At 42.8% G+C, this 27,672-nt stretch overlaps 1 protein-coding gene across 3 annotated transcripts in view; it reads right to left on the reverse strand.

Annotated features, from left to right (window-relative positions):
* DIXDC1 (DIX domain containing 1) overlaps positions 1 to 22,399 on the reverse strand; it is a 66,840-nt gene extending 44,441 nt beyond the window's left edge. Inside the window, exons 1-2 of one of the 3 annotated variants that reach the window (XM_028500957.2) lie at positions 21,995 to 22,399; positions 1,797 to 1,926 (exon numbers count right to left, since the gene is read on the reverse strand). In XM_028500957.2, coding sequence (XP_028356758.1) covers positions 1,797 to 1,926; positions 21,995 to 22,054 — 190 coding nt within the window. In that variant the 5' untranslated portion in view covers positions 22,055 to 22,399. The remainder of the gene's footprint in view (positions 1 to 1,796; positions 1,927 to 21,994) is intronic. The other 2 variants (XM_024131229.3, XM_007128271.3) reach the window with 2 other exon arrangements.
* Positions 22,400 to 27,672: the final 5,273 nt, after the last annotated feature.

The following is a 27,672-nucleotide window of genomic DNA, read 5'->3' on the forward strand; positions in this document are numbered from 1 at the left end:
TCCGGAGCCTGTGCTCCGCAGCGGGAGGGGCCACAACAGTGAGAGGCCCGAGTACCGCAAAAAAAAAAAAAAAAAAAAAAAAAAGCCCAGTGAGGGCTGGCTAAAGAAAGAATGGGAAATAAGGCAGTGAATTCTGTGAATTTTTCTATTTAGCCAAGTCACAACAGAACGCAGCATTTAAGAACCTGGGTTTGGGGAAAACAAGAATACATATTCATATTGCTTGTATATGCATAGACTATCTCTGGGGAAAAAAAGCAAGAAACTGCTAACACTGGTTGCCTCCAGAAAGAGCAGGTAGCTGGCAGGGGGACAGAGGTGGAAAAATGACTTTCGACTTTATATCCTCTTGTGTTGTCTGGATTTTCTAACTGATTATATTTCCAGTATAATCTATTCAAATGAATGAAAAATTAAATGTTTAAAATGAGCTTTGGAATTATAGCAGATCTAGGTTTGTATCTCTGCTTTGCCACTTACAGTTATGTGACGTTGTAAAGTTGCTTAACCTTTCTAAATCCTATAAAATGGGTGAAATAGTACTTACATCATATCCATATCATAAATCCATCAAAGTAGCATGCTTAGCACGATGCTTGATATATATATATATAAAGTGCTCCATGAATTTACTTATTTTTATAAATTCTCTTAAGTTTGTTTCCTGAAAATGGGGCTATTATGTTTCTCAAAGGTTGATGATCAAATGAAACTAAATGAGATAGTGTTCAATAAATAGCAGCTGCTATTACTATTACCATGGTTATTATCACTATAGGTGAATACTCTAATGAATCCATGAGCTGTCTGAATGCAGTATTCATGGACAGGCTGCCTGTTGCAAACCTGACTTCTTACATACCATTTGCAAACCCCACATCCCTCAAAGACTCTAAGCAAGGTAAGCTGACTTACATGACAATGAACGTTTGAGTACCTACTATGTGTCTGGCACTTGGTTAGGGGTTGTAGAAACAGAAAAAAAAATTATACTGTACCTGCTCTTAAAGAGCTCAGTCTATACAGGAGAGATAGATAGTAAATAATTACCTTTTGGTGAGAGAAATAATAACAGAGCTACAGACAAATGCTATGGAAAAAAGGTTATGATACTATCTAATAAGAATGACCGGCAACAGCTCCGCGGCTTCCAGAAAACAAGGTCTCTTGGGAAGCGTCATGGTAGTGAATACCGTAGAGGGGTTCTTTTGCTGCTAACACACCTTCTTTTTGCCTGGCTACCACTTCCTTTTCCAGCCTCAGTCTAGACATCAAATCTTCTGGCAAGCCATCCCTCAACCCCTAAGACTGGGTTGGGTGTCCCCCATGTGCTCCTATCTGTACTTGCCCCCTCAGAATACTAAGTACATTAATGGAAGTGACTTCACTTTCCAGTCTTTCCAAATAGATTGGGAGACCCTTGAGAGCCTGGACTGTGCTCATCATCATATTCCCAAAGCTTAACACGGCACCTGGAACACAGTGTTTATTGACAATAAATAAATAAAGTAACCTTGGGCGAGTATCTTAAGTCTTCTCTACTTCCATTTCCATTTATTTTATTCATTTATTTAAAAAAAATTTTTTGGCCACAGTATGCAGGATCTTAGTTCCCCGACCAGGGATCGAACCTGTGCCTCATGCAGCGGAAGCGCAGACTCTTAACCACTGGACCACCAGGGAAGTCCCATTTCCATTTATTTTAAAGAAGAAGCAATCTGCTCTGAAGGGCATATGGAGGATAAAAGAGGCCATGTTCTGGTTTACGCTAGCATTGGAGTCCAGGGCCAACTGACCTACAATCTCGATGAGATACGCCAGGATCACCCCATCCCGGAGATCCTGTCGCAGGTCCTGCACAGGCTTCACTGTTGGCCTCTTCTTCAGCTGTGCGTTCACCCAGGCCACATATGCCTGCAGCTGTTGCTGGAAAACGAAAGGTGGAAATAAGGGAAAAGTTGCATATTACTCTTATCCTCTACCCTGCACCCCCTAAGGCAGCATTTGAGATTGGGCAATCTATATCCAGAGGGAGGAGGAGAAGGTTTTAAGGAAAGAAAGAAAGATGGTCAGACATGGAGTATGTTCTAAAATTCTCTAGTTTTATGCTAGTCTCCAGGGATAAGCTAACCTCTGACTTGGGTGGCAGTGGGGACACAGGTACGCAGATGAGTGTTTCAGTGACTATGACTCCTGCTTTCCTTGAGTTTTGCTCTGTTGACCAGGGATAAAGGCTGGGCCAGAACCACAACCAGTTTTCAAGTGTAACCACTGCTGCCAGCAACCCATTATGCTTCTCAGGAACAATCACTCATGTCCTGTATGCACAATGAACTGTGACACTCCTAAGAATTGATCTTGGGGAACCAGGAATCAACAGAAACCAAGTTCAGAAATGCCTCTCCCATAGCTGCTTTCTTTACAATGAGACTTCACTGAACCCAATCCAAGGTTTATTCTCCTAAGCCTATAATCCTGGGATTGCTACGGAGTTAGTTTTAATCCATGCTTTATATTGTCAAAGAGGATCTAGTTACCTGAAACCTGCACAAAGAAAGAAAAAGAAAGGCTATGACGAGCAGTGTTCCTGAAGACTGGGGTTGCGGATGGAGGGAGCTTTCATTTATTTTCAGACAAAGCTATGGCCCAGTACCATCAGAAACCCGTCAGACTCAGGTTGGACACACAACTCATCCCAACACTTAGACAACCTTACATATTCCATTTTAAACACAGCTTGCATTCAGGTGTTTATTCTGATTATCTGGTCTGAAGATGGGCACTAAATATCAAAATAGCACATGAACGATGTCTTAGTACAGGCAGCAGTTCTGTCTGATTTCTGTAGAAGCCCAAGACCCTGAACCTAAAAATTAAGTTCAAAGGCTAACAGTATTAAACTATAATTTGGTTAAAGTACAGTTGATTTCTAAGCCCCAAGTACTTCCTTAATGAAATGATGTTGGAAATTACCCACTGGCTGCTTCCTGGGCTTAAATGAAATCTTCACTCTTTTCTTTCTCTATGTCGGTTTGTGGGAATAAATAAAGTCCTTTGGAAGGTAGTGCTAAGGCAATAATCTATCAGCTACGGACAAACTATAGGAAGTGCAATGATCAGCAGGAGAGGTAGGGGGAGGAATCTGATATTTACTGAGTACCTACCATGAACTAAACACTATTTTTGATGTTTTATATATGTTTTTTTAAATAAATTTACCTATTTATTTATTTTATTTTTGGCTGCATTGAGTCTTCATTGCTGCACGTGGGCTTTCTCTAGTTGCGGTGCTTCTCCTGTTGCAGAGCACAGGCTCTAGGCGCTTGGGCTTCAGTAGTTGCAGCACGCGGGCTCAGGAGTCGTAGCTCGCGGGCTCTAGAGCACAGGCTCAGTAGTTGTGGCGCACGGGCTTAGCTGCTCCGTGGCATGTGGGATCTTCCCAGACCAGGGCTTGAACCCGTGTCCCCTGCATTGGCAAGTGGATTCTTACCCACTGCGCCACCAGGGAAGCCCCTATATATGTTTTAATGAGTTAATAATGTACCTGGAACACAGCCTGCCACACAGTTGATGCTTACTAAATGGTCATTATTATTTTCATTATCATTATCTAATGCAGTTCTCACAAAAGCACTGAAGGGTCGGTATCATCTCCATTCTATGGATGAGGTTCAGAGAAATTATGCAACTTCTCTAATGTCCCCAAAGCTAGGACCTGGCAGACCTGGTAAGGAAACCCAGTAAAGGTGGTCCAAGCATTTACCAAGGGCCTCTTGCTATTCAACTCACTCTGCAGAATAGAGGCAGCTACACCTTCTGCCTTAACATGGGCCAGACTCCTGTCCAGGTCTGCTCCCACTGTACAGCCAAAACACTGTGTGAGGCAGGCCAGGCAAAGGGCACTTCCATAGCAAACCACTCTGCTCCGGCCAGAAAGGCATTATGGGTAACAGCTGGGTCAGATTACCAGGCTTATGTACAACTCTGTATCAAATCTCACCCCTGACCCACCCTCCACACATTCCTGCTTAAAATCCTTCACTGGCTTCTCATTATCCTCAAGATAAAACCCAATCTCCTCAGCTCCATTTAAGTTTGTCATGTGCTGGCCTTTACCTCTTCTCCAGCTTCACTCACTCCCTTCACCCACTTTTGCCCCCCATGTTTCAGTTCATCCAAACCATGTGCAGTGCCCCAAATGCGCCATGTTTTCCAGCCACACTACCTCCCCCTGCTTGCCGTCTCCTCTTAAATCTCAGCTCAAGCATCACCTTTTCCAGGAAGCCTTCCCTGACCCTCCCACACACCTCAGACTCCGATCTCCTTGAGGACGTCCTGTGTCAAGCAATCAGTTCAACAAGTTGAGTGCAGGCACTGTTCTGCTATGGGGCTACAAAGAGCGTTATACCTTCAAGAAGTTTGCAGGTAAAAAACAAGAAGAGAGGGAGAGGAAGAGAAGCTTGCAGGCTGGTAGAGACAAGCACTATGACAGGGGTGTACAAGGTGCTAAGAGAGTATTAGCCCAACCTGAAGCCCGTGCTCGGCGGTGGAGGGGTTCCTGAAGGAGGAGAGGAGGCAGAGAGGACAGTGAGCTCAAAAGGAGCTCAGGTCTGAACTACGCTCTATGCAGGAAGTTGTAAGAGTTCAAGATTATTGGACTCAGAGTAACAGGTGCTCAACAAATATCTGTTTGAATCAGTGAATCATTTGTCACATTTCATCAGGCCAAGACTTTAAATGATTGTAAAAGTTAATTATGCAAGGGCAGACAAGAACAAGTATTTTTCATCAGGCCAAGACGATTTTACTTAAGTAACCATAGTCTTCTTTAGGCCAATGAATAAAAGTAAGTTGTCTCTGATGCAAAACTACGTTGTTTCCACACAGTAATGTTCATGCACATTAATCACAGCTCTGGTCTTCTAATAAAGAGGATTCTACAGCATAATAAGTGTCACCAATTTTCTGAACACCTACACTGTGTCAAGAGCTATGCTAGGTCCTTAAACACATTTTCTCTAATGCTAATCTGCCAGGGATATTTTACTGTATCTATTTTGCTAACTGGAAACTGAGGCTCAAAAAAGGTGAAATAAATTGTTCAAGGCCACCCAGACTGTAAACCATATGAAATTCACCCTGACTCCCAAGCCAGTGCTCCTTCCACTCTACACTCTACCACACTGCCACCTAAATTAACACATCCCGGAGGTTTAAATGACCTCACCAAAACTCTTAGAATGGAAGTCACTTCTTCCACCACATCCAATGTTTGAGTCTCTTGTGTAATAATCTACAGTATGTAGTTGTCTACTAATCAAAGTGTACTCCCCAGACCAGCAGCATCAGTATCACCCAGGAGTCTGTTAGAAATGCACTCCCATAAAACATTGTACATCAACTATACTTCAAAACAACTATACTTCAAATAGAATAGAATAAACTAAAATAAAATAAGGGCTTCCCTGGTGGCACAGTGGTTAAGAATCCACCTGCCAATGCAGGGGACACGGGTTCGAGCCCTGGTCCAGAAAGATCCCACATGCCGTGGAGCAACTAAGCCAGTGAGCCACAACTACTGAGCCCACGTGCCACAACTACTGAAGCCCGCGTGCCCAGAGTCCGTGCTCCTCAGCAAGAGAAGCCACCACAATGAGAAGCCCGCGCACCGCAATGAAGAGTAGCCCCCGCTCACTGCAACTAGAGAAAGCCGCGCAGCAACAAAGTCCCAATACAGCCAAAAATAAATTTAAAAATAAAAATAAAAATAAATAAAATAAAATGGAGGGCTTCCCTGGTGGCGCAGAGGTTAAGAATCCGCCTGCCAATGCAGGGGACACGGGTTCGAGCCCTTGTCCGGGAAGAGCCCACGTGCTGCGAAGCAAATAAGCCCGTGCACCACAACTACTGAGCCTGTGCTCTAGAGCCCGCAAGCCACAACTACTGAGCCCACATGCCACAGCTACTGAAGCCTGCGTGCCTAGAGCCCGTGCTCTGCAACAAGAGAAGCCACGACAATGAGAAACCCGCACACCGCAACGAAGAGTAGCCCCCACTCGCCACAACTAGAGAAAGACTGCACGCAGCAAAGAAGACCCAACGCAGCCAATAAATAAATAAATTAATTAATTAATTTTTAAAAAGAATAGCGGGACCCTTCAATTGGGTCCCCAATTTCTAATAAATAAATAAATAAAATGGAAATGCAGACTCTCAAAACAGTGCCCCAGCCCTAATGAATTAGAACCTGTATTTTTAAAAGAGTCCCCTCATCTTGTATTTTCTCTGCCCCAGCTCTGTAATCAGCTATTTCTCAAAAGAAAACAATTCTGGCTCCTTTTACTGAAGAACAGTTTTTAGAATCCAAACTTTGGGCATGAGGTGTACTCATTCTACTTAGGTGACATTCTAGGCCCTCTCGGTAGTACAGTAGGAAATATGTGTATGTATACACACATACACACATATCTGTATCTACTTATCTTGACAGACAGATGGAGAGACATACCATGAATTATCCTGATCCCGCCTCCAGCCCAACACCACAGGGTTCATCTCTCTTTTCCCTTTTCCTTATACGTAACTCCTTTCTCCCACAGTGAGAAATCTGACTCTATTTACAATATATTTATCAATATTTCCGCAGTCCTAGAAAACACATCAAATAGTTTGACTTGCTAATCCATACCTTGTGAAAAACAAATTTACTAACCAGAACGTAATATTTGTATATAGTTCTTTTTGTCTTTGGCCTTACAGTGTACACTCAAAATACTGATTCCAAAGTGACTTAGGTTAGTTCTTTTCTTTCCACCACCTTCAGTGTGGTTATGTTACTAACTGCAATATGATTAGGTACATTTCTTAAAATTTACAGTCCATTTTGGGTTCTCCTCACGTTTTGGTGGATTTTAATTATTTATTTTTGGGGTAGGAGAAAGATTACCATGATTCTAAAAGTCAGAGCTATATAAAAACATATATTCAGAAGTATCACTCCTCCATCATTCTTTCTACTCCATTCCCTTTTCTCCATTCTTTCCACCCCATTCCTATCCTCCCCTGTAGGTAATGAATCGGATTCGTCCTATATTATCTGGAAAAAAAAAGAGACGTATATTTTCTTATTTCCCTTTCCTTCTTATGTGAAAAACAGCATTGTATTGATATTCTTTTTACACCTGCACTTTTCACTTCACTTCAATTAATATTCACTTAATATATTCTGGAAATCACGCCATAATGGTCTAGAGATCTTCCTTATTTTACAGCTACATAGTACTCCATTATGTGGCTATACCATAATTTATTCAACCACTCTTCTACCTATGGGCATTCAGGTTTTTTCCAATATTTTGCAATTAGAAATGCTGCAGCAATGAGTAACCTTATGCATGCGTATTTTCATGTTGATGGAGGTCTACCTTCAGGGTAGATTCAAAGAAGATTGCTAGGTAAAAAGGCACATTAAGTAGATAGCTTTATTATATATTGCCAAAATCCCTGCCAAAAGCGTTGTATCCATTTGCATTCCCAACAGCAATGCATGAGAGTGCATTTTCCCACAGCCTCACCAACAGAACATGTCATACTTTTAAATTTTCGCCAGTGTGATAGATAGGTGAGAAATTGTATCTCAGTGCTGTTTTAATCTTCATTTCTTTAGTTATGAGTTTGAACCTCCTTTGGTAGGTTTAAGAATTCATTTTATATTCTTATCTTTTATATCTTTTTTATATCTACATGGTCTGTTCACATCTCTTTTCCATTTTTCTATCAAAGTTTTTGGTCCTTTGTGCCTCCATTTTTAAGAGTTCTTTATATATTAGGAATGTTACCCTTTTGTCTTTGACATATGTTGCAGAGATTTCCCAGTTTGTCAGTCATCTTTTGACTTGGTTTATGGTAGTTTTTTGGCCATGAAAAGGTTTTCATTTTTATATAGACGAATTTACTGATATTTTATTTTATTGCCTCTGAATTTTGAGTCATGGTCAGAAAGCCTTTCCCTACACTGAGGTGAAAGAAGAATTCACCTCTGCTTCTTTCTAGTTCTCATATGGTTTCAAAATTGTTTACATTTAGATCCCTGATCCATTTGGAATTTATTCTTGTGTATGATATGAGATATAGATACAATCTATCTTTTTCCAAATGGCTACCCAGTTGTTCCAGCACCATTTACTAAAAAGTCACTCTTTACCCCAGGGATTTGAGATGCCACCTTTATCATATACTACATTTCCATAGTTTGGTTCTATTTCTGGACTTTGTATTCTATATCACTTGTATATTTGTTTATTCATGCACCAGTACCGAAGTGTTTTATTTGTAGAGGCTTTATAGTATATTTTAATATCTGGTACAACTAGTCCCTCCCCCTTGAAATTTTTCTTTTTAATGTCTTCTTGCCTATTCTTGCAAGTTTATTTCCCCATATGAACTTCCGTAAAGCCTGTCAGAATTTTTATTGGGATTATACTAAATTTATAAATTGACATAGGCAGAACTGTTACATTTATGATGTTGAATCACCCTATTCAAGAATACGGGGTGCCTTTCCATTTGTTCAAATGTGTCTTTCAGGAGTGTCTTAAAGTTTTCCTCTTGTAGGTTTTATACATTTCCTGTTAAGTTCATTTCTAAGTATTCAATTATTCTTTATTGTGATTATAAATGTGGTTTTCTCTACCATTACTTTCTGTAATTGGTTACTCTTTGTGTATGTGAAAGCTGTAGGTTAATTTTATATCTTGTTACCTTATCTTCTATTGTTTTTTATCAATAATTCTCAATGATTTCTAGGATTACTGTCATATCATCTACAAAAAGAAATAGTTTTACTTCTTTACTAAGCCTGTGCCTCTAATCAATTTCTAAATACCCCTGGTACAATGTTGACCAGTAGTGGAAATAGTGGGCATCCTTCCCTGTTTCTGGACTTAGAGAAAATACTTGTAGTGTTTCCCAATTTAGAAAGTGACTGGTTTTTAGGAATAAGGTATGTGTGTGTGTGTGTGTATATATATATATATATATATATACATATATATATAATCATGTTAAGAAAGAACCCATCAAGTATTCTTTTCTTTTTTTTTGACTTCTTTGGGGTTTTGTTTGTTTGTTTATTTATTTTTGGCTGCGTTGGGTCTTTGTTGCTGCACGTGGGCTTTCTCTAGTTGCTGCGAGCAGGGGCTCCTCTTCATTGTGGTGCACAAGCTTCTCATTGTGGTGCACAAGCTTCTCATTGTGGTGCACAAGTTTCTAGCTTCTTGTTGGGGAGCACAGGCTCTAGGTGCATGGGCTTCAGTAGTTGTGGCATATGGGCTCAGTAGTTGTGGCTCACAGGCTCTAGAGCACAGGCCCCGTAGTTGTGGTGCACGGGCTCTAGAGCACAGGCTCGGTAGTTGTGGCGCACAGGCTTAGTTGCTCCGCGGCATGTGGAATCTTCCCGGACCAGGGCTGGAACTCACGTCCCCTGCATTGGCAGGCGGATTCTTAACCACTGCGCCACCAGGGAAGTCCCTACTTTTTTGTTTTATTTTTATCACACACTATAAAATACAGGGCATGCTACACAATACACTGCAAAACCTTCTAGCAGGGATAGACGAGCATAACTGAGTTATTTTTCATCCATCAGGAAAATGCTTCCTTAATCAATGTTCTCCAAATCCTTTAACACATAGTAACGATTAACTCCAGAGATGCACTTATCTCTTTCCATCAAGTTCCACTGATACAAATAATGGGCAACCATTTTTTCCTTGCCCCTGTTAGTGAACCTGTGGATGCACGCAGTGGCCTTTCACAGGATGAACAAGCACATGGCCATGATGGCGATCCCAGAGTGAATCTCGAACCACATCTCAATGCCGTTATCAAGCAAGTCTTATTTTCTTGAGTGGTTTTATAAGGAACGGATGTTAAATTTTGATGAAAGTTTTGTCAGCATTTATGGAGATAATTCTATGATTATTTTTCCTGAGATCTAATATGGTATATGTGGATTTCCTAATAATGAACCTACCTTGCATTCCTGGAGTTAATCCTACTTGATCATAATAATTACATTTTTAGTGTGGTGTTGAATTTTGTTCGCTAATAAAATATTTACTAGTGCTGTATTAGTACTATATTTGTTGTACTTTATCATGGGTATTCACAAGTAATATTAGTCTGTAGTTTTCTTTTTTGCACTACCATGTAGATATATTCATAAAATGAAGCAGAAAGTTTCTCCTTATTTTCAATCCTCTGACATCATCTGTAGAGCACTGGGACTGTCTGACAAGTGGAGGTTTGGTAGAATTCCCCTGTGAAATAATCTCTGCCTGGTACTTTTCTTGAGGAATAGTTCCTTATTAAGGTTCTCTATTTCATCTACAGAAATTGGTCTGTTTAAATATTCCATTTCTATCAATTTTAGTAATCAGAATTTCCCTCAGAAATTATCAATTTCACCAAAGTTTTAAAATTTATTTGTACAGACCTGCAAAGACTGTTACAGTTTTTTCTGTTTCAAGGATTACTTCTCCACTCTCATTTCTTATTTTGTATATTTGTGCTTTCTCCTTTTTTCTTCTTCATCATGTTTATCTTCTTCTTCATCATCTTATCTTGACTATTTTTACAAATGGTTTCAAGAATTATTGCTATTCTGGCCTAAATCCCTCTAAAACCATAACATCTAGAACCAAACACAATACTCTGGCTATAAAATCAGACAAGATATTTCACATTCTTTTCTCCTCCTCTTCCCCTTCTTCTTCCTCCTCTTCTTCTCCTTCTTTTTTTTGTTACCACCTCACATAGTTGACTCAGTGCTATCAACCAAACCCCTAAAAATTTTTAACACATTCTGCTGTGAAGCCAGTCTCCTCTATTTCCATTCTTGTATAACTGGTCTTCTTGACGCATATTTACCTTTAACAAATTTCAATTAGTTAAATCCCATCTCACAAGATCCTTCCAGACCCTGCCATTTCATGTATTCATTTATTCAAATCAACCAACATTGCCAGGCATTGTGCCAGGCCCACTGATTACAGGCATATAAATAACACTAATACAAAATGATTACTGCAACAATGGAGAAGTGTTAAAAAACGCTATCTATGCACAGAAGGAGCAACAGTTTGGAAGGATGAGGCTATCAGGGAAAGATCAAGAGGAAAGAAGACATTTGCCTGGTTCTTTAAGGATATTTGTCAATTGGAGAAGAGTAGAAGGGTATCCTAGTGAGCAGTAATAAAAAAAAAAAAAAGGAGAAACAGGTCAGCACAAGACCTACCAGAACTTAGACTTAAAGCCTAAAGAGCTTCAACAGGAAAGCATGGAGTTTTGGAACAGGAGAGTGAAATGGTGAAACGAGTATCTTAGAAAGGTCACTCTGGACACAGTAGAACATGGGACAGAAAGAGCAGCATCCAGGCAATAATTCAAGTGAGAGAAGATGAAGGCCTAAACTGAAGCAGTACAGTTAGAAAAGGACAAATTACAGAATTAAGTCAGAGATGACTGACAGGAGGTAGGCAATGACGCAAAGAGAGAGTCCAAAAAGTCACACCTGAATGGATGGTGATGCTTTAATTGAGACAGAGAATACATGAAGAGCAAGTATTGGGGAAAAGTAAACAGTTCAGTTTTGAACAAGAGTCTGAGCCATTTGCAAAACATCAGGGTAGAGCTGTTCCGCAGCCAGCTGGCAAAATACAGGTCTAGAGCACAAGACATGGGTGTGGGGTGGGAGAGAGATATTTGAGAGCATCTGTGGGCGACAGACATAGCCATAGGTGTAAATGGGATAACAACACCATCTACTGAACACTTACTACATGCCAGGTACTGTGCTAGGTACTAAACCAACATCTTTTCATATAAATATATGTGTGTGTGTGTATATATATGTGTGTGCATATATATTTATACAGTTGACCCTTGAACAACATGGGTTTGAACAGTGTGCATCCGATCATAAACAGACTTTTCTCTTTTTTATTTTATTTTATTTTTATTTTTATTTTTTTTGTGTGTGGTAGGCGGGCCTCCCTCTGTTGTGGCCTCTCCCGTTGCGGAGCACAGGCTCCGGACGCGCAGGCTCAGCGGCCACGGTTCACGGGCCCAGCCGCTCCGCGGCATGTGGGATCCTCCCAGACCGGGGCGCGAACCCGGTTCCCCTGCATCGGCAGGCGGAAGCACAACCACTGCGCCACCAGGGAAGCCCTCTCTTTTTTAAAAAAAAAAAAGCTTTCTTTTTATTTATTTTTTTATTGCAGTATAATTGATTTACAATTTTTTTTTTTTTTTTTTTTTTTTTGGCTGCACTGCGCGGCTTGTGGGATCCCAGTTCCCCAACCTGGGATCGAAGTTGAGTCCTCAGCAGCGAAAGCGCGGAGTCTCAGCCACTGGACTGCCAGGGAATTCCCTACACAGATTTTTTTCAAGAGTAAATACGACAGTACCATAATGTCTGTGGTTAGTTAATGCAGATATGGAGGGACTGTGGGCCTCCAAAGGGCTGACTATAAGTTATATGCAGTTTCCCCACTATGCGGAGGGCTGGCGCCCCTAACCCCCGTGTTGTTCAAGGGTCAAAGGTGTAAATATTTATCCCCCCCCAACATTGATTAGAGATGTGGAACAACTATTACCATATTACAGATGTGGAAACCACGGTTCAGAGCAACAACAAGCCCAGGGTCACAGGGCTGGTAAGTGGCAGAACAAGGATCCCAACCCAGTGCTGACTCCAAATCCTGGGGTCTACAACACCCCCAAAAGTAAGGTGAGCCATAAGGAGTTGTTTGGCAGGAAAGGGAGTGGGGAGAGGGGGCACTGAGGGAAAGAAGAGAATGAAAATGAACTGAGTGCCCATCCCTGTCAGCCACTGAATGAAGCTCTTTGTATGCATTATCTCCTTTAATCATCATATCCAGTCATTAAAATCGATATTATTAGTCCCATTTTTCATATGGGAAACCTTGCTCAAGATCATAGTGCTGATAAGTGGTGAAAATGGAATCTGAACCCACTCCACCTTACTCTAAAGAATGTATTATTTCTACTATAGCAAAGAAAGCATACAATGAGAGAAAAGGAGGGAATGCTCAGGTCAGAGGCTGGGGTATATCAACATCAAAGGGGCAGTGAAGTCAGCAGCAAAACAAATTATTTTAGGGAGTCCCCTGGTGGCCTAGTGGTTACGATTCTGGGCTTTCACTGCAGGGGACCAGGTTCAATCCCTGGTTGGGGAACTGAGATCCTGCAAGCCTCTCCGCGTGGCCAAAAAAAAATTTATTTTAGAACATGCAATCAGAGGGACAGGCGAAGAATCAGGAGAAAGTGTTATGTGGGAATCCAGGACCAGAGAATGTTAAGAAGCGTGGTCAAGAAGGTCAAATGCTGTAGAAAAGTCAGGCTGAGGACTGGAAAACCCATTTCATTTACATTTAAGAGGCTTTGGTGACCTTTCTGAGAACTGATAGCATAGCATGGTGGGGTGAAAAGTCAGATGGCAGTGAACTGAGAAGACCTCAGTAAGCAGGAAAATAGAAATGCTGAGAGGAGGAGAGAGGGTATTTGCTGGAGAGGAAGGTGGGAAGGAATGAGGGATTTTTAGGATGAGAGGACATTTGCAGGCTGAGATGAGGGGTTAGTGAAGGAGAAGCAGATACAAGGGGAGGAGCATGAATGAGGAGGGAAGAGGGCCGCTTCCTCTGACGATGATGAGAAGCAGGAGTAGGTACCTCTGTGGGGAGATGGGGAGGTGGGGAGGACGGCAGCTGACGGAGCTCAAATCCAACTGCTCCTCTATCCATTATAAAGTAGGCAGGAATACCTGTTGAGAGTGAAAGGGACAGGGAGAGTGACGGAGGCTTCAGGAAAGGGACCCTGTGAGAAGCTGGAAAGAGCTAAAGATTTCCTGGCAGCACCAAGGACTCAGCTGGGGCTGGAAATCATAATTTTGTAATTGAATCCATCCGCAAGGTTCTGTGTTTCCTCTAGAAGTGCTCAGCAGGCCTGGGCCCTGAGTGGAGGAAACCAGAAATAGGCTAATGTAGGACCAGAAATGGTCAGAGGAGAGGCAGAGATCGCCAAGGCAAAGGAAGTGAGGATGGTGATGAGAGTGTACTTGAAGGGACTGATCGTGGAATCTGCACCTGAGAGAAGAAACTAAATGAAAGCTGATAAACTGAGAAGATGGAGAAGAGTAAGGAGAAGAGAAGTTGATGCGATTGAAAATAAGTTTCATGGGAATGAAGGAGTGTGGAAATTGGGGCTTTAAGCACCGAGTGGAGTTTCAGAGTTCACGATTTCAGCGGTAGGGCACTTCTGTGGAATAAGATGCAGGATGTGGCCTCAGTACGTGGCCTTAGTGAAGTGGCACAGAGGGGGACAATCATTGCAGTGGGGACGGTCAAGAAATCGCAAGGCTGGAGTGTCTTCATCATGGATCCTGAAGTCATTCCAGAAGAGTGGTAGATGGTTAAATCCTGAGGATATTTACTACTCTGCCCAGAGTCATGTGATTTTAAAAACTGATAAGCATGTCTTCAGTGCAATCATTGATAAAAAATTTTAGTTGAAGAAAGGCCTTTGTCATGTCACTACAATGTCTGCATGTTGATCTGTTAAGTGGCATCTAACAAAGAGATCAGAGATTCACACCTGAGTGGGACTATTCTTGTCCACAGGTTAAGGGTCACATTGACTTCAGGTCTCGGCCTCTCGCTTTAAATCTAACTTGGGAGCCAACCACTAAACCAAGCCTCAGTTTGTCTCCTCTTTGACTTGAAGATTCCTGTACTTCTCACCCAGGGGGCAGGCAAGACCTAGTTCTTGCTATAAATGCCTGCTGCTGGCTCTGAAAAAAATTGATTTGAAGGACAAAGCAGACACTTATGAGGACCAACCACACCACCCACTTTCCTTCCCCACAAAGATGTTTATCTTAAAAGAGGCCTGGGGTGCAAGCCCAGGCCCTGAGTTGCTCTGCTGCTAGGTTTTACAATTCACTACAGCTGCTCTTGCAGCAGACGAAATAACATGTGCTTTTTTTTTTTTTTCTGCGGTACACGGGCCTCTCACTGTTGTGGCCTCTCCCGTTGCGGAGCACAGCCTCCGGACGCGCAGGCTCAGTGGCCATGGCTCACAAGCCCAGCCGCTCCACGGCATGTGGAATCTTCCCGGACCGGGGCACGAACCCGTGTCCCCTGCATCGGCAGGCGGACTCTCAACCACTGCGCCACCAGGGAAGCCCAACATGTGCTTTTTGTAAGAGGCTGTTACCCTCTGGGGTGTTGGACTAGTAGTTTTATTTTTATTTTCCTCCTCCTCCTTTTTGCTTCATAATCTTTTTTCAAATTATAACTTCTATGAAATCCAGATATGTAGAATAGGGAAAAGCAGAACTTCTCTGTTTGGGCTGGGGTGGGAATTCACAGGTCAGTTCACTTACTTTCTTTTTCTCTACCTCCACCCACCCCCCACCCAGACCCCCAGACATCTGAAAGAACTCCTTAGGGCTTCTTTCAGCAGCTGGGAAAAAAGCACTGCATTTTGTTTCCTTCTAGCACTGTCATTTTTTAAGTCTATTATTCAGTGAAGACAAGATGCAACAGGTTGCAAAATATGAAAGTATCCTGGTTATTAAGAAATATATCTTGAACATGCCCCCAGTTCTTGATCTGTTTCCAACAGCAGCTGGAGAAGCACAGTAGGACCACAGTCAGGTACAAATCAGGCCCCCGGGGGTGTTGTAGCTCACAGCTCTTGGGGTAGCTGCCCAGCTCACAATAATTCCCTTCTCTAGAAACATGACCCCTCTGCAAAAACAGTGGTGGGCCCCAGGACCAGCTGGTATCATGTAACCCCATCTACTGGCCACAGGTGACTGGTCTAGCTGAGTTGATTGGTCAAATCCAGCCAATCCCTGGAATTTTTTGATCTGGCATTTAGGAATAGAATCAGTCTTCTCTCTCTGTCTCTGACAAAGTTGTAAGATATAAAAGTTGGATGTTGCCATAAGCCATGTTGCCCACCTGAGAGAAAAGTCATTTGTAGTGAGAAGGAACAGAGCTACCCACAGAAAGAACCAGAGATAAGAGACAGAGATCAGAGGGAGAGATCCTGCCAGTGTTTTGGGTTCTTGATTTTCATTGTTTCTGGGACACTGCCCAATCCTTGCCCTTTCCGTGGTTTAGTTTTTCAGCCTTTCCTTGGATTCCATGAGTCAGTAAATTCCAAGATGGGATTTCAAGATGGGTTCTTGGCACTTTACAACCAAACTAATAAAGGAAACAAGACAATCAAACAGACAATGTCGGTGGCAGCACAGAACTAATCTCAGTCCAGGATTAACATCTCTAATTTGTTCTGGGGAAGCCAGAAGGATGCCTGGGTAATCCAGAAGTCGAGAAAGACAGAGTTTTTATGACAATCTGAGTCAGGCCTCAGGGGGAGGAAAAGTAGACACAGCAACAGTCAAAACTGTGTGAGTAGGATTTTGGGTTGATGAGACTGGACCGCTCAAGTTGTGAGGGCAGTGATAATACCAGGGAGCGGCTGGAGGTATCTCCATCAGCTTCCTCCAGGTCACTCCCAAACCATACAATAATATGAGATAAAACTCTTCCAGAATAGACAATTCTGTCCACATTCTTCCTTTGTGCAAGGAAGCTTTCTTGTCACCAAATGTAACTTTCTTTCTGTTTTTCTTTGGGACCTGAACTTCCTTCCAAACAAGTCTGTAAACCCAGCCTCTGCTCTCTATCTACTCTAAGTCTCTAGGGTCAAAGAGAATTCCTGCAGGGGACTGATGCCATTAGAGTTGCAAAAGCACTGACTGGGCTTCACCGGGGAAGTCTGTGATACCTAGTGTTCCCAGTGGAGAAACATCCAAGGAGTTGGCTTTATGGCTCCCTGCTGGCAAGCAAGAAAGACAAACACGAAAAGCAGCGGGCTCTTGTGGTGCGCTGGAGAGAGAGTTCAGGAGGAGACCTGAATGGCTCAGGAAGGAAATCAGTTCTACAGTGAAACCAGATACCTGTTTAGAACTCTGAGACCCCCCAGCTGCAGAAGATGAGATGGGGCTGGAGACATTGCTGAGAAACTGAGAGGAAGGCAGGAGGTTTGGAAACCTTGAGTTATTACTGGCCTAAATTCTCCCAGTAAAAGAATGCAATATTGTATTTCTTTTCTATTAACTCTTTCAAGCCTTTACTGAACCAGGAAAAGCTATTCGTTGAACCTGATGGGTAATCACTGAAAAATAAAGTTAGTAAGTAAAAATATCATTAAATGTCTTCTTCCCTGTATGGGCAGAGCTCTTTGTATTCCTGTTCAGCCCAGTGGTCAAAGAATAATGATATGATGATATCTGAAAAGATACCATCTCCTAACCTTATTTTAAAATTTCCATTAACTATGAGTTCAACAAACACTCTGTTCCTTCATGAGCACATGTTACAAGGTAAGTGCTCAATAAGTGCATGTGAATGAATGAATGAAGTATCACTGTATGGTCTATGAGTGTCCCTTATAGAAACAGAGCATGGAGCCCACCGTTAGGGCCTTTCGGATTGGTTCCCTACCCCCTTACCATACCTCACCACTGAAGGTTATGTCCATGACCACTCAAAGGGGGCCTGGTTTGGAGATAACAAATAAGGAAATACACTCAGGAAAACGTTAGTTGGAATCTTTGGTTCGCACAGCCCAGACAACGAGGCCAGTCAAGGTGGCTGACGCACTTCCAGTGCTCCCCAACCTCTCTGAACTGCCTGGGGGAGTGGCACCTGGCAAACAGCACCCTATCACTGATCCACATGCCTGGCCAGGCCATCACTCACCACAAGGAACATAAAACTGCCTGACAGCTTGCTGCCAGGGAGCATCTGTTGAGCTGGCATTGACTCCTGTGGGAACAAAGCCAAGCAGCCTGGGTGAGGAGAGCAGAAATCAGTCAGGATAGAAAAAAGAAGGCTAGGGGGTGTGGTGCTCTGCTACACTGAAGATTTAACAGGACTTTAATTTCTATAGCAAATCACAGAGGAATTCATTGTGGAAATGACTGAGAGCCTCCGATTGGCCCATGCTGCAAATCCTCCTCCATGGAAGGCATGGGGCACTTAGGAGAGATGTGCCCTGCAGCATTTCCACCTGCCAATCCCCTTCCTCACTCATCCTGTGTCCCCCTTATGGGCATGACCCCACAAAAAAGGCCCTTCCTGTATGTCTCAGGGCCTGCCAGGCAGATGACTGTCAATGTGGGATTTACATTTCTATTTTTCTAGTCGGAGGGAAAATTGTACGGAAAGTCTTCCAAGTCATCTGTTTAAAAGGTTAAGGCTCAGAGAACTGATTTCCTGTCCACCAACATTTTAATAAATCATTCCCACAACTTCCAGTCCCTCAGGCCATTACACTACAGCCAGGCACAAGCTGGCTCTGCCTGACAAGCAAGATTTCTGTATTGTCAGAATTTTCCCAAGTTTCCACTCTGAACATTTGCTCTATTTTCACTGGCCTGTGAGCACCACTTGGGCACAGATTCTATGTTATGTGCCTCCTATTTCCAGAGCTTGGCACAGTGCCTGGTAAGCACAGTAATTCAGTGACTGTCTATCAATTGAGTGTTTGCATGCATGTTTACCAAATGAGCAGGAAAAAAAGTCTGGCCTCAGTGATCAGGTAGGTTGGTAAATATTTGGTGCGTTTCATGATATCATTAACTGTAAGATATCTCTTTGATCTCCCCAAAACACTACCTCTTTTATGACACTTAGCACATTAAGTATCCTATATGGTTTTTTCAGTACAACTATAAATCTCTCTCCCTATAAATTCATCGGAAGCAGGGACCAGGTGTTTTTCAATTATTTTATCTATCCCCTCACCCAATAATGAACTAAATAACTAAATGAATGAATGCTTACTGGCCAAACCATATTGTAGTCTCAGGTCTGTCAAAACCTTTCAACACAAGCACCAAAGTCTTTTTTAAAAGCAAGTTCAGCCCCCAGAAAAAACTCCGGCATGTGAATCAAAGACAACATTCCTATAACAACATCAATACCAAGAGGCAGAGAAAACAAATAAATAGCTTTCAGGCAGAGGCAGAATGGGGAAATTCTGACCGATAGAAAGCCTGGCCAGGCCCAGAACATAGGAGACACGGGATGACAGCCAGGGTGAGCTACGGAATGAGGCAGTAGCCAAAACTTGTGCATAATTCACAATGCAGATTTGCCATATCAATAAAAGCAATTGCACTGACAGCACTGACATGGATCAATCCTGTGAGTAATTTGTTAGGTGTGTGGAGGCCAGGAAGGTGGAAGAAGACAGGTGGTAGAAGAAAGAAAGGAAGGTGGTAGAAGAAAATTCCGATGTGCTTAGTGATCCAGAGTGGCAACTGGACTGAGAACAGAGGCCAACAGTAGGTAGAGGGAAGCCTTGATTCAGAGGGCAGAGTTTCACTGCTGCAGGGTTCCCTTATAATTAACCAATTAGGGCCATAGCTTCATTTCCTGTGGCAGTTTTCTCTGCCATAGAGAATGAGGTCACAGCCCTAACCACATAGACCTATAAAGCATCTGGGTGATAAAGAACAGCTTCAGATATGCTTGGCTCATTCCCAGGAGATGACTGGGTACGTGTGTGGTATTCTTAGCCCCAGTAGGAAGAGTTTCTCAGAGAAATTGAAGTGTATTCTGACATTAGCTTTTAAGTCCCTCTTTACACCCTTATCACATGACTCTAACAAAAGAGACTGAACATTACTGGATCTATTAAGCAACCCTAGAGGCTGGGCCTCTGACTCTGAAATGACCAACTGTACCATTATTCAGTAGCACTATGTGTGATCCCATAGGAGAAAAGCATTATTTAATATAATTTATTATGTATATGAAAGAATTATTTAAACTGTAAGGAATCATTGAGATTAAACATATTACTATTATTTAGACGATGTCAATTTCTCAGAGAAACCGAAAGTACCTACTGGCTCTCAGAGCTCAAATCTACTAAGAGAAGGGAGTGGACTGTACATTAGCCTGTGGAGGGCAGTTTACAAGATGGGTAGAAAAATCAAATGTCAGAGAGGGAAGAGAGGCATTACTGCATTATTCTAAAGATGAATTAATTATAAAGTTGTCTGTGGTTTTTATGAAGACTCTATTACCACCACAAAAAGAAAACTCTCCCACTCTCCTTTACCCTTATATTTTATAAGAATTGGGTGTCAGGATACACTTATGGAAGCACCAAAGCATGGAAAAGAAAAAGACAGTCTAGCCTCTTGGTTTACCTGGCTCTTCAGCTGAAAGGTTTGGAGGTGAAATGAGCAGAGGGCAAAGACTAGGACTCACTCTGTGCGGGTTTCCTCTTCCTAATAAGATAGTGAAACCTGGTCCCTGGGGACTGACTGACAAAAATGGGAGACCATAAGATGGCCTAAGGAGCTTCTATGAGGCTCAAGACCAGGGGAGGCCCAAAAGCAGAGAGTGAAAAAAGAATACCGGAAGCACTCAAAAAGGTGGTTTCCTGGCTCGTCTGTGTTTCAACTCTCAGACTGTAGCTCTTTGTTAACAATCCCCTTCCATGTGTTCAAAGGGGAATGATGCAAAGACGAGGACCCATGCAGTGCAGATGGGACACAAGCTCTACCCTTCAGCGAAGGCTGTGACATCCCTCAGCCAAAGGAAAATTCTGTCTCAGTTGGTTAGGTTGGGACAGCATTTGTGCAGTTTTCCTCTCTGTGTCAGGAAAAAGGCTGGGGCACAGGGGCCAGGACTGGGGAAGGATCGGAGGCAGGTCAGGCTGCAGAGCTTCTTAATTAAAAACAGGAATTAAGGAAAGAGTCTGTAGTGCAGATGTACAAAGGAAATCTTAAACACAAATTCAGGGGAATGGTTACCACCGGGGAAAAGGCCAGGATGGCAGGGGTGGCTAAGGCACTCGGTCTTGCCTGCAATGTTCATATTTAAGAAGAGAATGTATTCATATGTTAATTGCTTAACAAAAAACAGACTTTAAAAAACCTTAAACTTAAGAAAGAGCGACATAAAGGGAAGAGAGGGAGAGGCAGAAAGAAAAGGAGAGAGGGAGAAAGGAAGAAGGACACAACTAACAGTCCAGCTCTCCTCCTAGGGGTCTCCCTGGATGCTGGGATAAGGCAACCCAAGGGGTGGGGTGAAGAAGCAATGGAAGACATATGGAGCAAATCACAAGGGACAAAGGTCCTAAACCAGAATGTCCGGGGTCACAAGAGAGGAAAATGGAATAAATAACAAAATTCTGAGAGAAAACAGTGAAGAGAAAAAGACTCCCTGCCAGCCCTAGCCCATACTGCCTGTCAGATTGAGGCCCCAGTTTCCCACTCTCACACAGAAAGGAACAAACACCACTCCCCTGAACTGGGCCCAGAAACCTCTCTCTCCTCTAGGTCCTGTCTGCCAATCACACCCAGGGTTGTGGAGAAATGTACTACCCTAGATTTAGAAAGAGATGTGAACATGAAGAGGGCACTTCCTGTGGACCACCTACTCACCCTGCCCCCTCTCAAACTTTCTACCAATGCAATGACACCCCACCCTCCCTTGGCTCACCCACTTAGCTCCTGAAACAGAATGAGCACCTTTGCCATATATTCACAGGCTTCCTGGGGATTTCCTTAGGGCAAAGCCTGGGGAGAGAGGAGACCACTTCTTTTGGAAGGAGATGACCTCTGAATTAGTGGTCCTGTCTTCTGGGCTCAGGCAAGCTACCAGGGAAGGTCATCGCCCAGCTCAGCTGGAAGAGGTCGGCCCTTTTGATTTCACCAGGCTCCGGTGTACCGCACCCACCACCTTAGCCTCCTTAGGGCTCTGTGGGGGGATTGTTCTGGGGTCCCGGTGAGGATGGGGGCAGAAGAGGACCCCTCCCAGAGGTTAGGTGGGAGGCGCTAGGGCAGGGGAGCTGGGGAGTGGAAGGAGCAGACAGTTACCTCATTGAAGCCCTCCTGCAGGACGTCCAGTAAGTTCCCCCGGGTTAGGCAGGCTAGCATTGTTCCTGCCGGGCCCCCGGGGCGGGGTCTCCGGGCCCGGCGGCCACCGCCTCCTTCTCCCTGTGCACACAAAGACTCTCGGCTCAGCTCATTGGGACGTCTCCGGAGTCCCGCATGCCACTTACTGGAAACCTAGACCCGGGCCAAACTAGCGGCTTCCACTGGGCATGCTCGCACCCGGGCTCCGCAGGAGGGGCCCGGGCGCTGTCGCGGTTCCTATAGAAACTGCTGGGCGCGCACCCAGCGGAGGGGCGCTGGCTGGGGGCCCCCTGCCCGGCGTGCGTCAAGGAGAGCCCCGCGGCGCGCACACACACGCACACTCTCGCACACCGGGCTGGGGGATGGGCGTGTGTGCGTACGCTGCACACACCCACACACACGTGTGTGCGTACGCTGCACACACACACACACACCAGGCTGGCCTGCCGGCGTGTGCATGTGCTGTGCGCGCGCGCGCGCACACACGTACACGCACACATACAGACACACACAAGTTCTGATGACTTAAGGCCTCAAGTGCCCCACCACAAGGTGGGTAGGAAGGGGAGTGAATCATAACATTTTTTTTTCCCCCAGACTAGCTGAAAATAGCAACCTTTTTCCACATGGGGCCTGGACAGTGAAGTTAGGCTAAAGAAGGGGAAACAGAAGGGAAAGACACAAAAAGAGGATAGAGAGAGCTTTAGTTATTGATGGTATTAGGGTACATTTAATAAAATAGTACTAAACCAATCACAGGATCACAACAGAAACATCAAGGGTGAACCAAGGATGAACAAGGTTTTACCAAAAAACCTGTCTTTCTTTTTCAAATGACTGCTGAAATGTAAAACCCATATTTTAAATGAGTTTTAAATTAATTAAATGGGTTTTAATGAAAATGGGTTTAACTGCAAAATGTCCTGGTACTTTTGAAAGGGTTAGGTAAAAGCTTCCTCAAGTGACACAGAGAGCTATTCCCCTTTAGTTATTCCAGTCACAGTCATATTTATTTTTAAAAATACTAATCATCTTTTCTCTCAGCACACAGTCTTGTCTCTATAGGAAAACTGGAAGCTGAAAGAACACCCATATTATATTACACCTCGTGATCCCAGAAGTGTTTACACAGCAGAAGGTCAGGCCTCGCCCAAGGACACAGCTGGACAGTGACAGGCGATTTGAGGAGCTAGGACTACACTGGTCATTTTGCAAAAGGCCCAGATTCCCTCCCCAAATCCCATTAGTACCTTAGCAAGAAAAGTCAGTCATGGCTCTTGTTCAACCTAATTGACCTCCTCCTCAGGTCACTAGAAAAGAAGAAAATCCTTATCCGAAGCAGCTAGAACTAGCCACATCTGCCTGAACGTCTAAAGCTGATAAACACAAAGAGAAAAGACACACCTCCCTCTGACCACAGCAAAGAGGAAGCAGAAGTCAGCTGAGGTGTTAAGTGGCTGCTGCTGGTTGAATGCTGTGGGTTCAATTCTGGCTAAGGCTGGGGAAAAGCCATGACACCAACTCAGACTGAACCCGAACAGCCCACAAGTCAGAAGACCACTGTCCTTCATCCTCTAGATGGGGAATCTGGTTGCCAAGAACTCCCCTCGCGGCCACCACAGTTCATGGTGTAACACCCTCAGTTGAGTCACTAACCCATGTTAATGCAACAAGGCCCCTTTTAAAGAGAATTGTGAAACTTCCAAGAGTATAAAGCTGTATGCAACACATCTACATACTTAGTGATGCAAGTCCAGAACACCCAGTTGGTGGATCCCCGGATAGAGGATTCTGATTGGCTGACAGCCCATCATGCTTTGGACACAGCATAAAATATTGAGACATCAGAGGGAGGTCCTGCTGACAGTTATCTATGCCAAGAGGTCACTGTTTCTCAAAGAACAAGCTATTTATCAAAGTAGGACCTGTGAACTCAATATTCCTGGGAAAAGACATTAAATCACTGAATTTTAAAGCTCCAAAAAAAGATCTCATCTGGCCCAACTCTCCCATCTCACAGATGAAGGAACCAAGGCTAGCAGAGGTGCTCACAGTCACTTAGCAAGTCAGTACAGGAGCTAAGATCTGAACCAAAGGCCTCTGAGGCCCAGTACTATGCTGTTTGCCCTATGCTGGAGGAATTAGAGAGAATTGTGGTAAACAGATACAAGATCTATTATAGGGCATATGATCCAAGACTACTATTCCTTGGAAGTCTATAATAATATCAACCACATATTCTACAGCAAGAGTATCCAATAGAACTTTCTGTGATGGTAGAAATGTTCCATATCTGTGCTGTCCAATCCAGTGGCCACGAACCACATGTGGCTAATGAAAACTTGAAATGTGGCAAATGCAAGGTTGGAACTAAAATTGACATGGCATTTAATATTAATTCGTTTAAATTTAGGTAGTACAATTCCAAAATATTCTGTTCCATTGTCCCCACACAACTACTGGAATGTTCCAAAAATTATAATATGTTCACATAGAGTCTGCCTCTCAGACTTGGATAAAGCAAAAAATTCTTGTTGGACCAGATAATCCCAATTTTTTTTTCTCAAAACATATGTTCACCATACTTATCATGGTCTGACTTAGAAAGTGACCCAGGTAAAGAATCAAGCTTTAGCTCTAAGCAGCACTAACATTTACTATTCCTTCTATCCTCTCCATCTCACCCTATTGTGATATCAACACAAGAGCTGGGAGAATCAGTGGGTTAGCTAAATGACCTAGGAATAACTAGGACAATGATCTGCATCCTGTAGTGCCCGAGCCAGGGAAAACTGCAAGCCAATCCCGGTAGCTGGAACCACTCCCACCGCTACAGGCCTGTTATTCACTCTGCCTGGAGGAGAGGCAGAGTCCAAGCAAGCTGCTTTCTGCATATCTCTGTCCTGCTGCCTGGTTTCTGAAATTATACCAAGCTTCCTCAGTCCTGCATTACTTTAACAATAAAGGCAATGGATAAACAAGATCCTACTGTATGGCACAGGGAACTATATTCAATATCCTGTGATAAACCATAACAGAAAAGAATATGAAAAAGAATATATATACACATATAACTGAATCACTGCTGTACAGCAGAAATTAGCACAACATTGTAAATCAACTATACTTCAATAAAATAAAATTTTAAAAAACCAATAAAGGCAGATACTTTCCTCACCAACTAAAAGCTACCCAAATATCTATCTACAAAAGTAATAATAGCAAAATTGAGCTCTTACTATGTGCCAAGCCCTGTACTCAGCACTTACATACATTAGCTCATGTGATGGTCACAGTTTCCACAATCAGTAGGTTATTTTTATTGTCCCCACTTTACATATGCAGAAAGAGAGGAGATCTGGAGGGTAATTTGCCCCAACCCCATAGCTACTAAGCGGTGAAGCCAAAGTCCAGGCTCTTAATCATTATGCAATATTTTTATATGATGTTACAGCATAGAAGGAACTCAGCATATGTTTTTAGTTGAATGAAAGAATGAGCCAATGGAGGAAACACTGGCAAACTCATTCATCACTTCTATTAATACAGATAATAACATGTTAGCCTAAGTAAGACTTTGAACCGCAAACAAAACTGTCATTTGGTGAAAATATTGACTGTGACTTCTCCCTGCAGAGAACTAAGAAGTGTGAAATTCACACCTATGTAAAATTTAACACATCTATTATGGGCAATCATTAATGACTATAAGGAAGCAGAAAGGCAGTTTGAATAAACAAATAATTAAAATTGTCAGTGGAAATATTTTCAATGACTCTCTGAAATAATTTCTTAGTCTTTTTCTGTTTTCCCACATTAGCAAGTTCCTTGGCAGTAACATATGTTTACAATTTCTATTGCATTTATCTTCAGAGACATCACCATAAATACGTATACACAAAAGGGTTCACGTCTACCGGCAAAGGTCCCAAACGTGTCCTGGCTCCTAAACTGCTCTCTTTTGTCTCCAGGCTTTTCTGCCAGTCTGCATCCCTTAATCTTCCTTAGGCAACACATTCATCTTGCTGTTCAACTGCTCAAATGTCTTCAAACACTCCCTTTTCCTAGCATGTCAGATATAAGTTCCTCATGCCCAGCTCTTAAGGCCTCCCCCCTCACTGCCTATTCTCAGTTCACAGGCTCTTCACCATTTCATAGATTCACAGGGCTCACTTTCACCTCCATACCTTCATGACTATCCCTCTGCCTAGAATGCCCCGCACCTCTGCTACTCAAATCTTCACTATGCCTAGTTTAAGTTCCACTTCCTCATGGAACTCCTCTGACCACTCCTGACTTTGTTAAAATCAAGACAGATCTGATCATAATCTGTCTGGAACACCCACCTCTCAGATAACCCATGGTGCATCCCTGCTCTTCTTTCAGGTCTCCGCCCAAATGTGTTTATTCTGTTTGGCCTTCTCTGAACACTCTACTTAAAATGATACCACCTCCTCACCTCAGCACTTCCAAACTTCTTTGCCTGGTTTATTTTTATTTTCCTTCCTAACATTCATCACCATCTTGCATACTTTATATTTACTTGTTTACTTGTTTATTGTCAGCCTCCCTTCTGCCCAGAATGTAAGCTGCATAAGGGCAGGGAGTTATATACTATATATACTATATATATATATATATATATATATATATATATATATATATATATATACTATATATACTATATACTATATCATTTAGCACTTTATAGTTAATTTAGGAATGTGATTTTTTAATCTCTTTTACTGCATTTCCAAGAAAAATATAAACAACTTCCGGTATTCTTCTATACTTTCCTCTCCTTCACCAATGCGGTCTTTCATTAAACATATATTAAATGTATACTGAGCACCTATTATATACATACAGCAGGTCCTATTCTTTTAGCAAAAATTTCAAGAAGTCACAGTTACACATAAATACACACACAGAGAGAAGGGCAAGAAACAAGACTAAAAGAAAGAATAGTAAAAGGAAGACTAGTAAAACAGAGAATCCAATATTAGTATGTGGGGACAGAGTGTACAGGGTGATTGTGACAGACTGAGTGGGGAGAAAAAGGAAAAAAGAGACAGAATAGTGTGAGACTAGAGTAGGATGCTGCGAGAGTAGTCACCAGATGCTAGTGCTTAATATAAACTGTACCAAAGCGGATATGCAAATATATTCTACATGATTTTTTTAAAATTCACATTTCAAACGTTATCTGCCAACTATCCGGTGGGTAAAAATTAGATTAGGACTAGCGCCATCTGGTGGATATTTTGGAAGTGACCCTGAGTTTCTCTCAATAAAAACACCTGTAAATGCCCCCATGTCTCTGGACTGCCATTCATAATGTGTTACGGTTCCACATGACTAATTATACTACCGTGAAATAATCTTTCTGCAGGACCCTGGGTCTCGTTGCAAGAGGTAGCCAGATTTCTACCAAGGACCTTCCTATCTCCCAACTGATGTCCCTCTGCCTTCTGAAGGATGTATACAAAATCTGACACTGCAATTCACTTAAAATGTTCACATCCTTTGACTTAGCATTCTACTTCTGGAGCTCTATCCTGAGGGGAAAAAAAGTGTTAAATGAAAAAATCAATTAGTTATTTACAAGGCAGGGAGGGGAACCTAAAAGTCCAACAACA

Source organism: Physeter macrocephalus, chromosome 16 (assembly GCF_002837175.3).
Source record: "Physeter macrocephalus isolate SW-GA chromosome 16, ASM283717v5, whole genome shotgun sequence".
NCBI classification, from domain to species: domain Eukaryota; kingdom Metazoa; phylum Chordata; class Mammalia; order Artiodactyla; family Physeteridae; genus Physeter; species Physeter macrocephalus.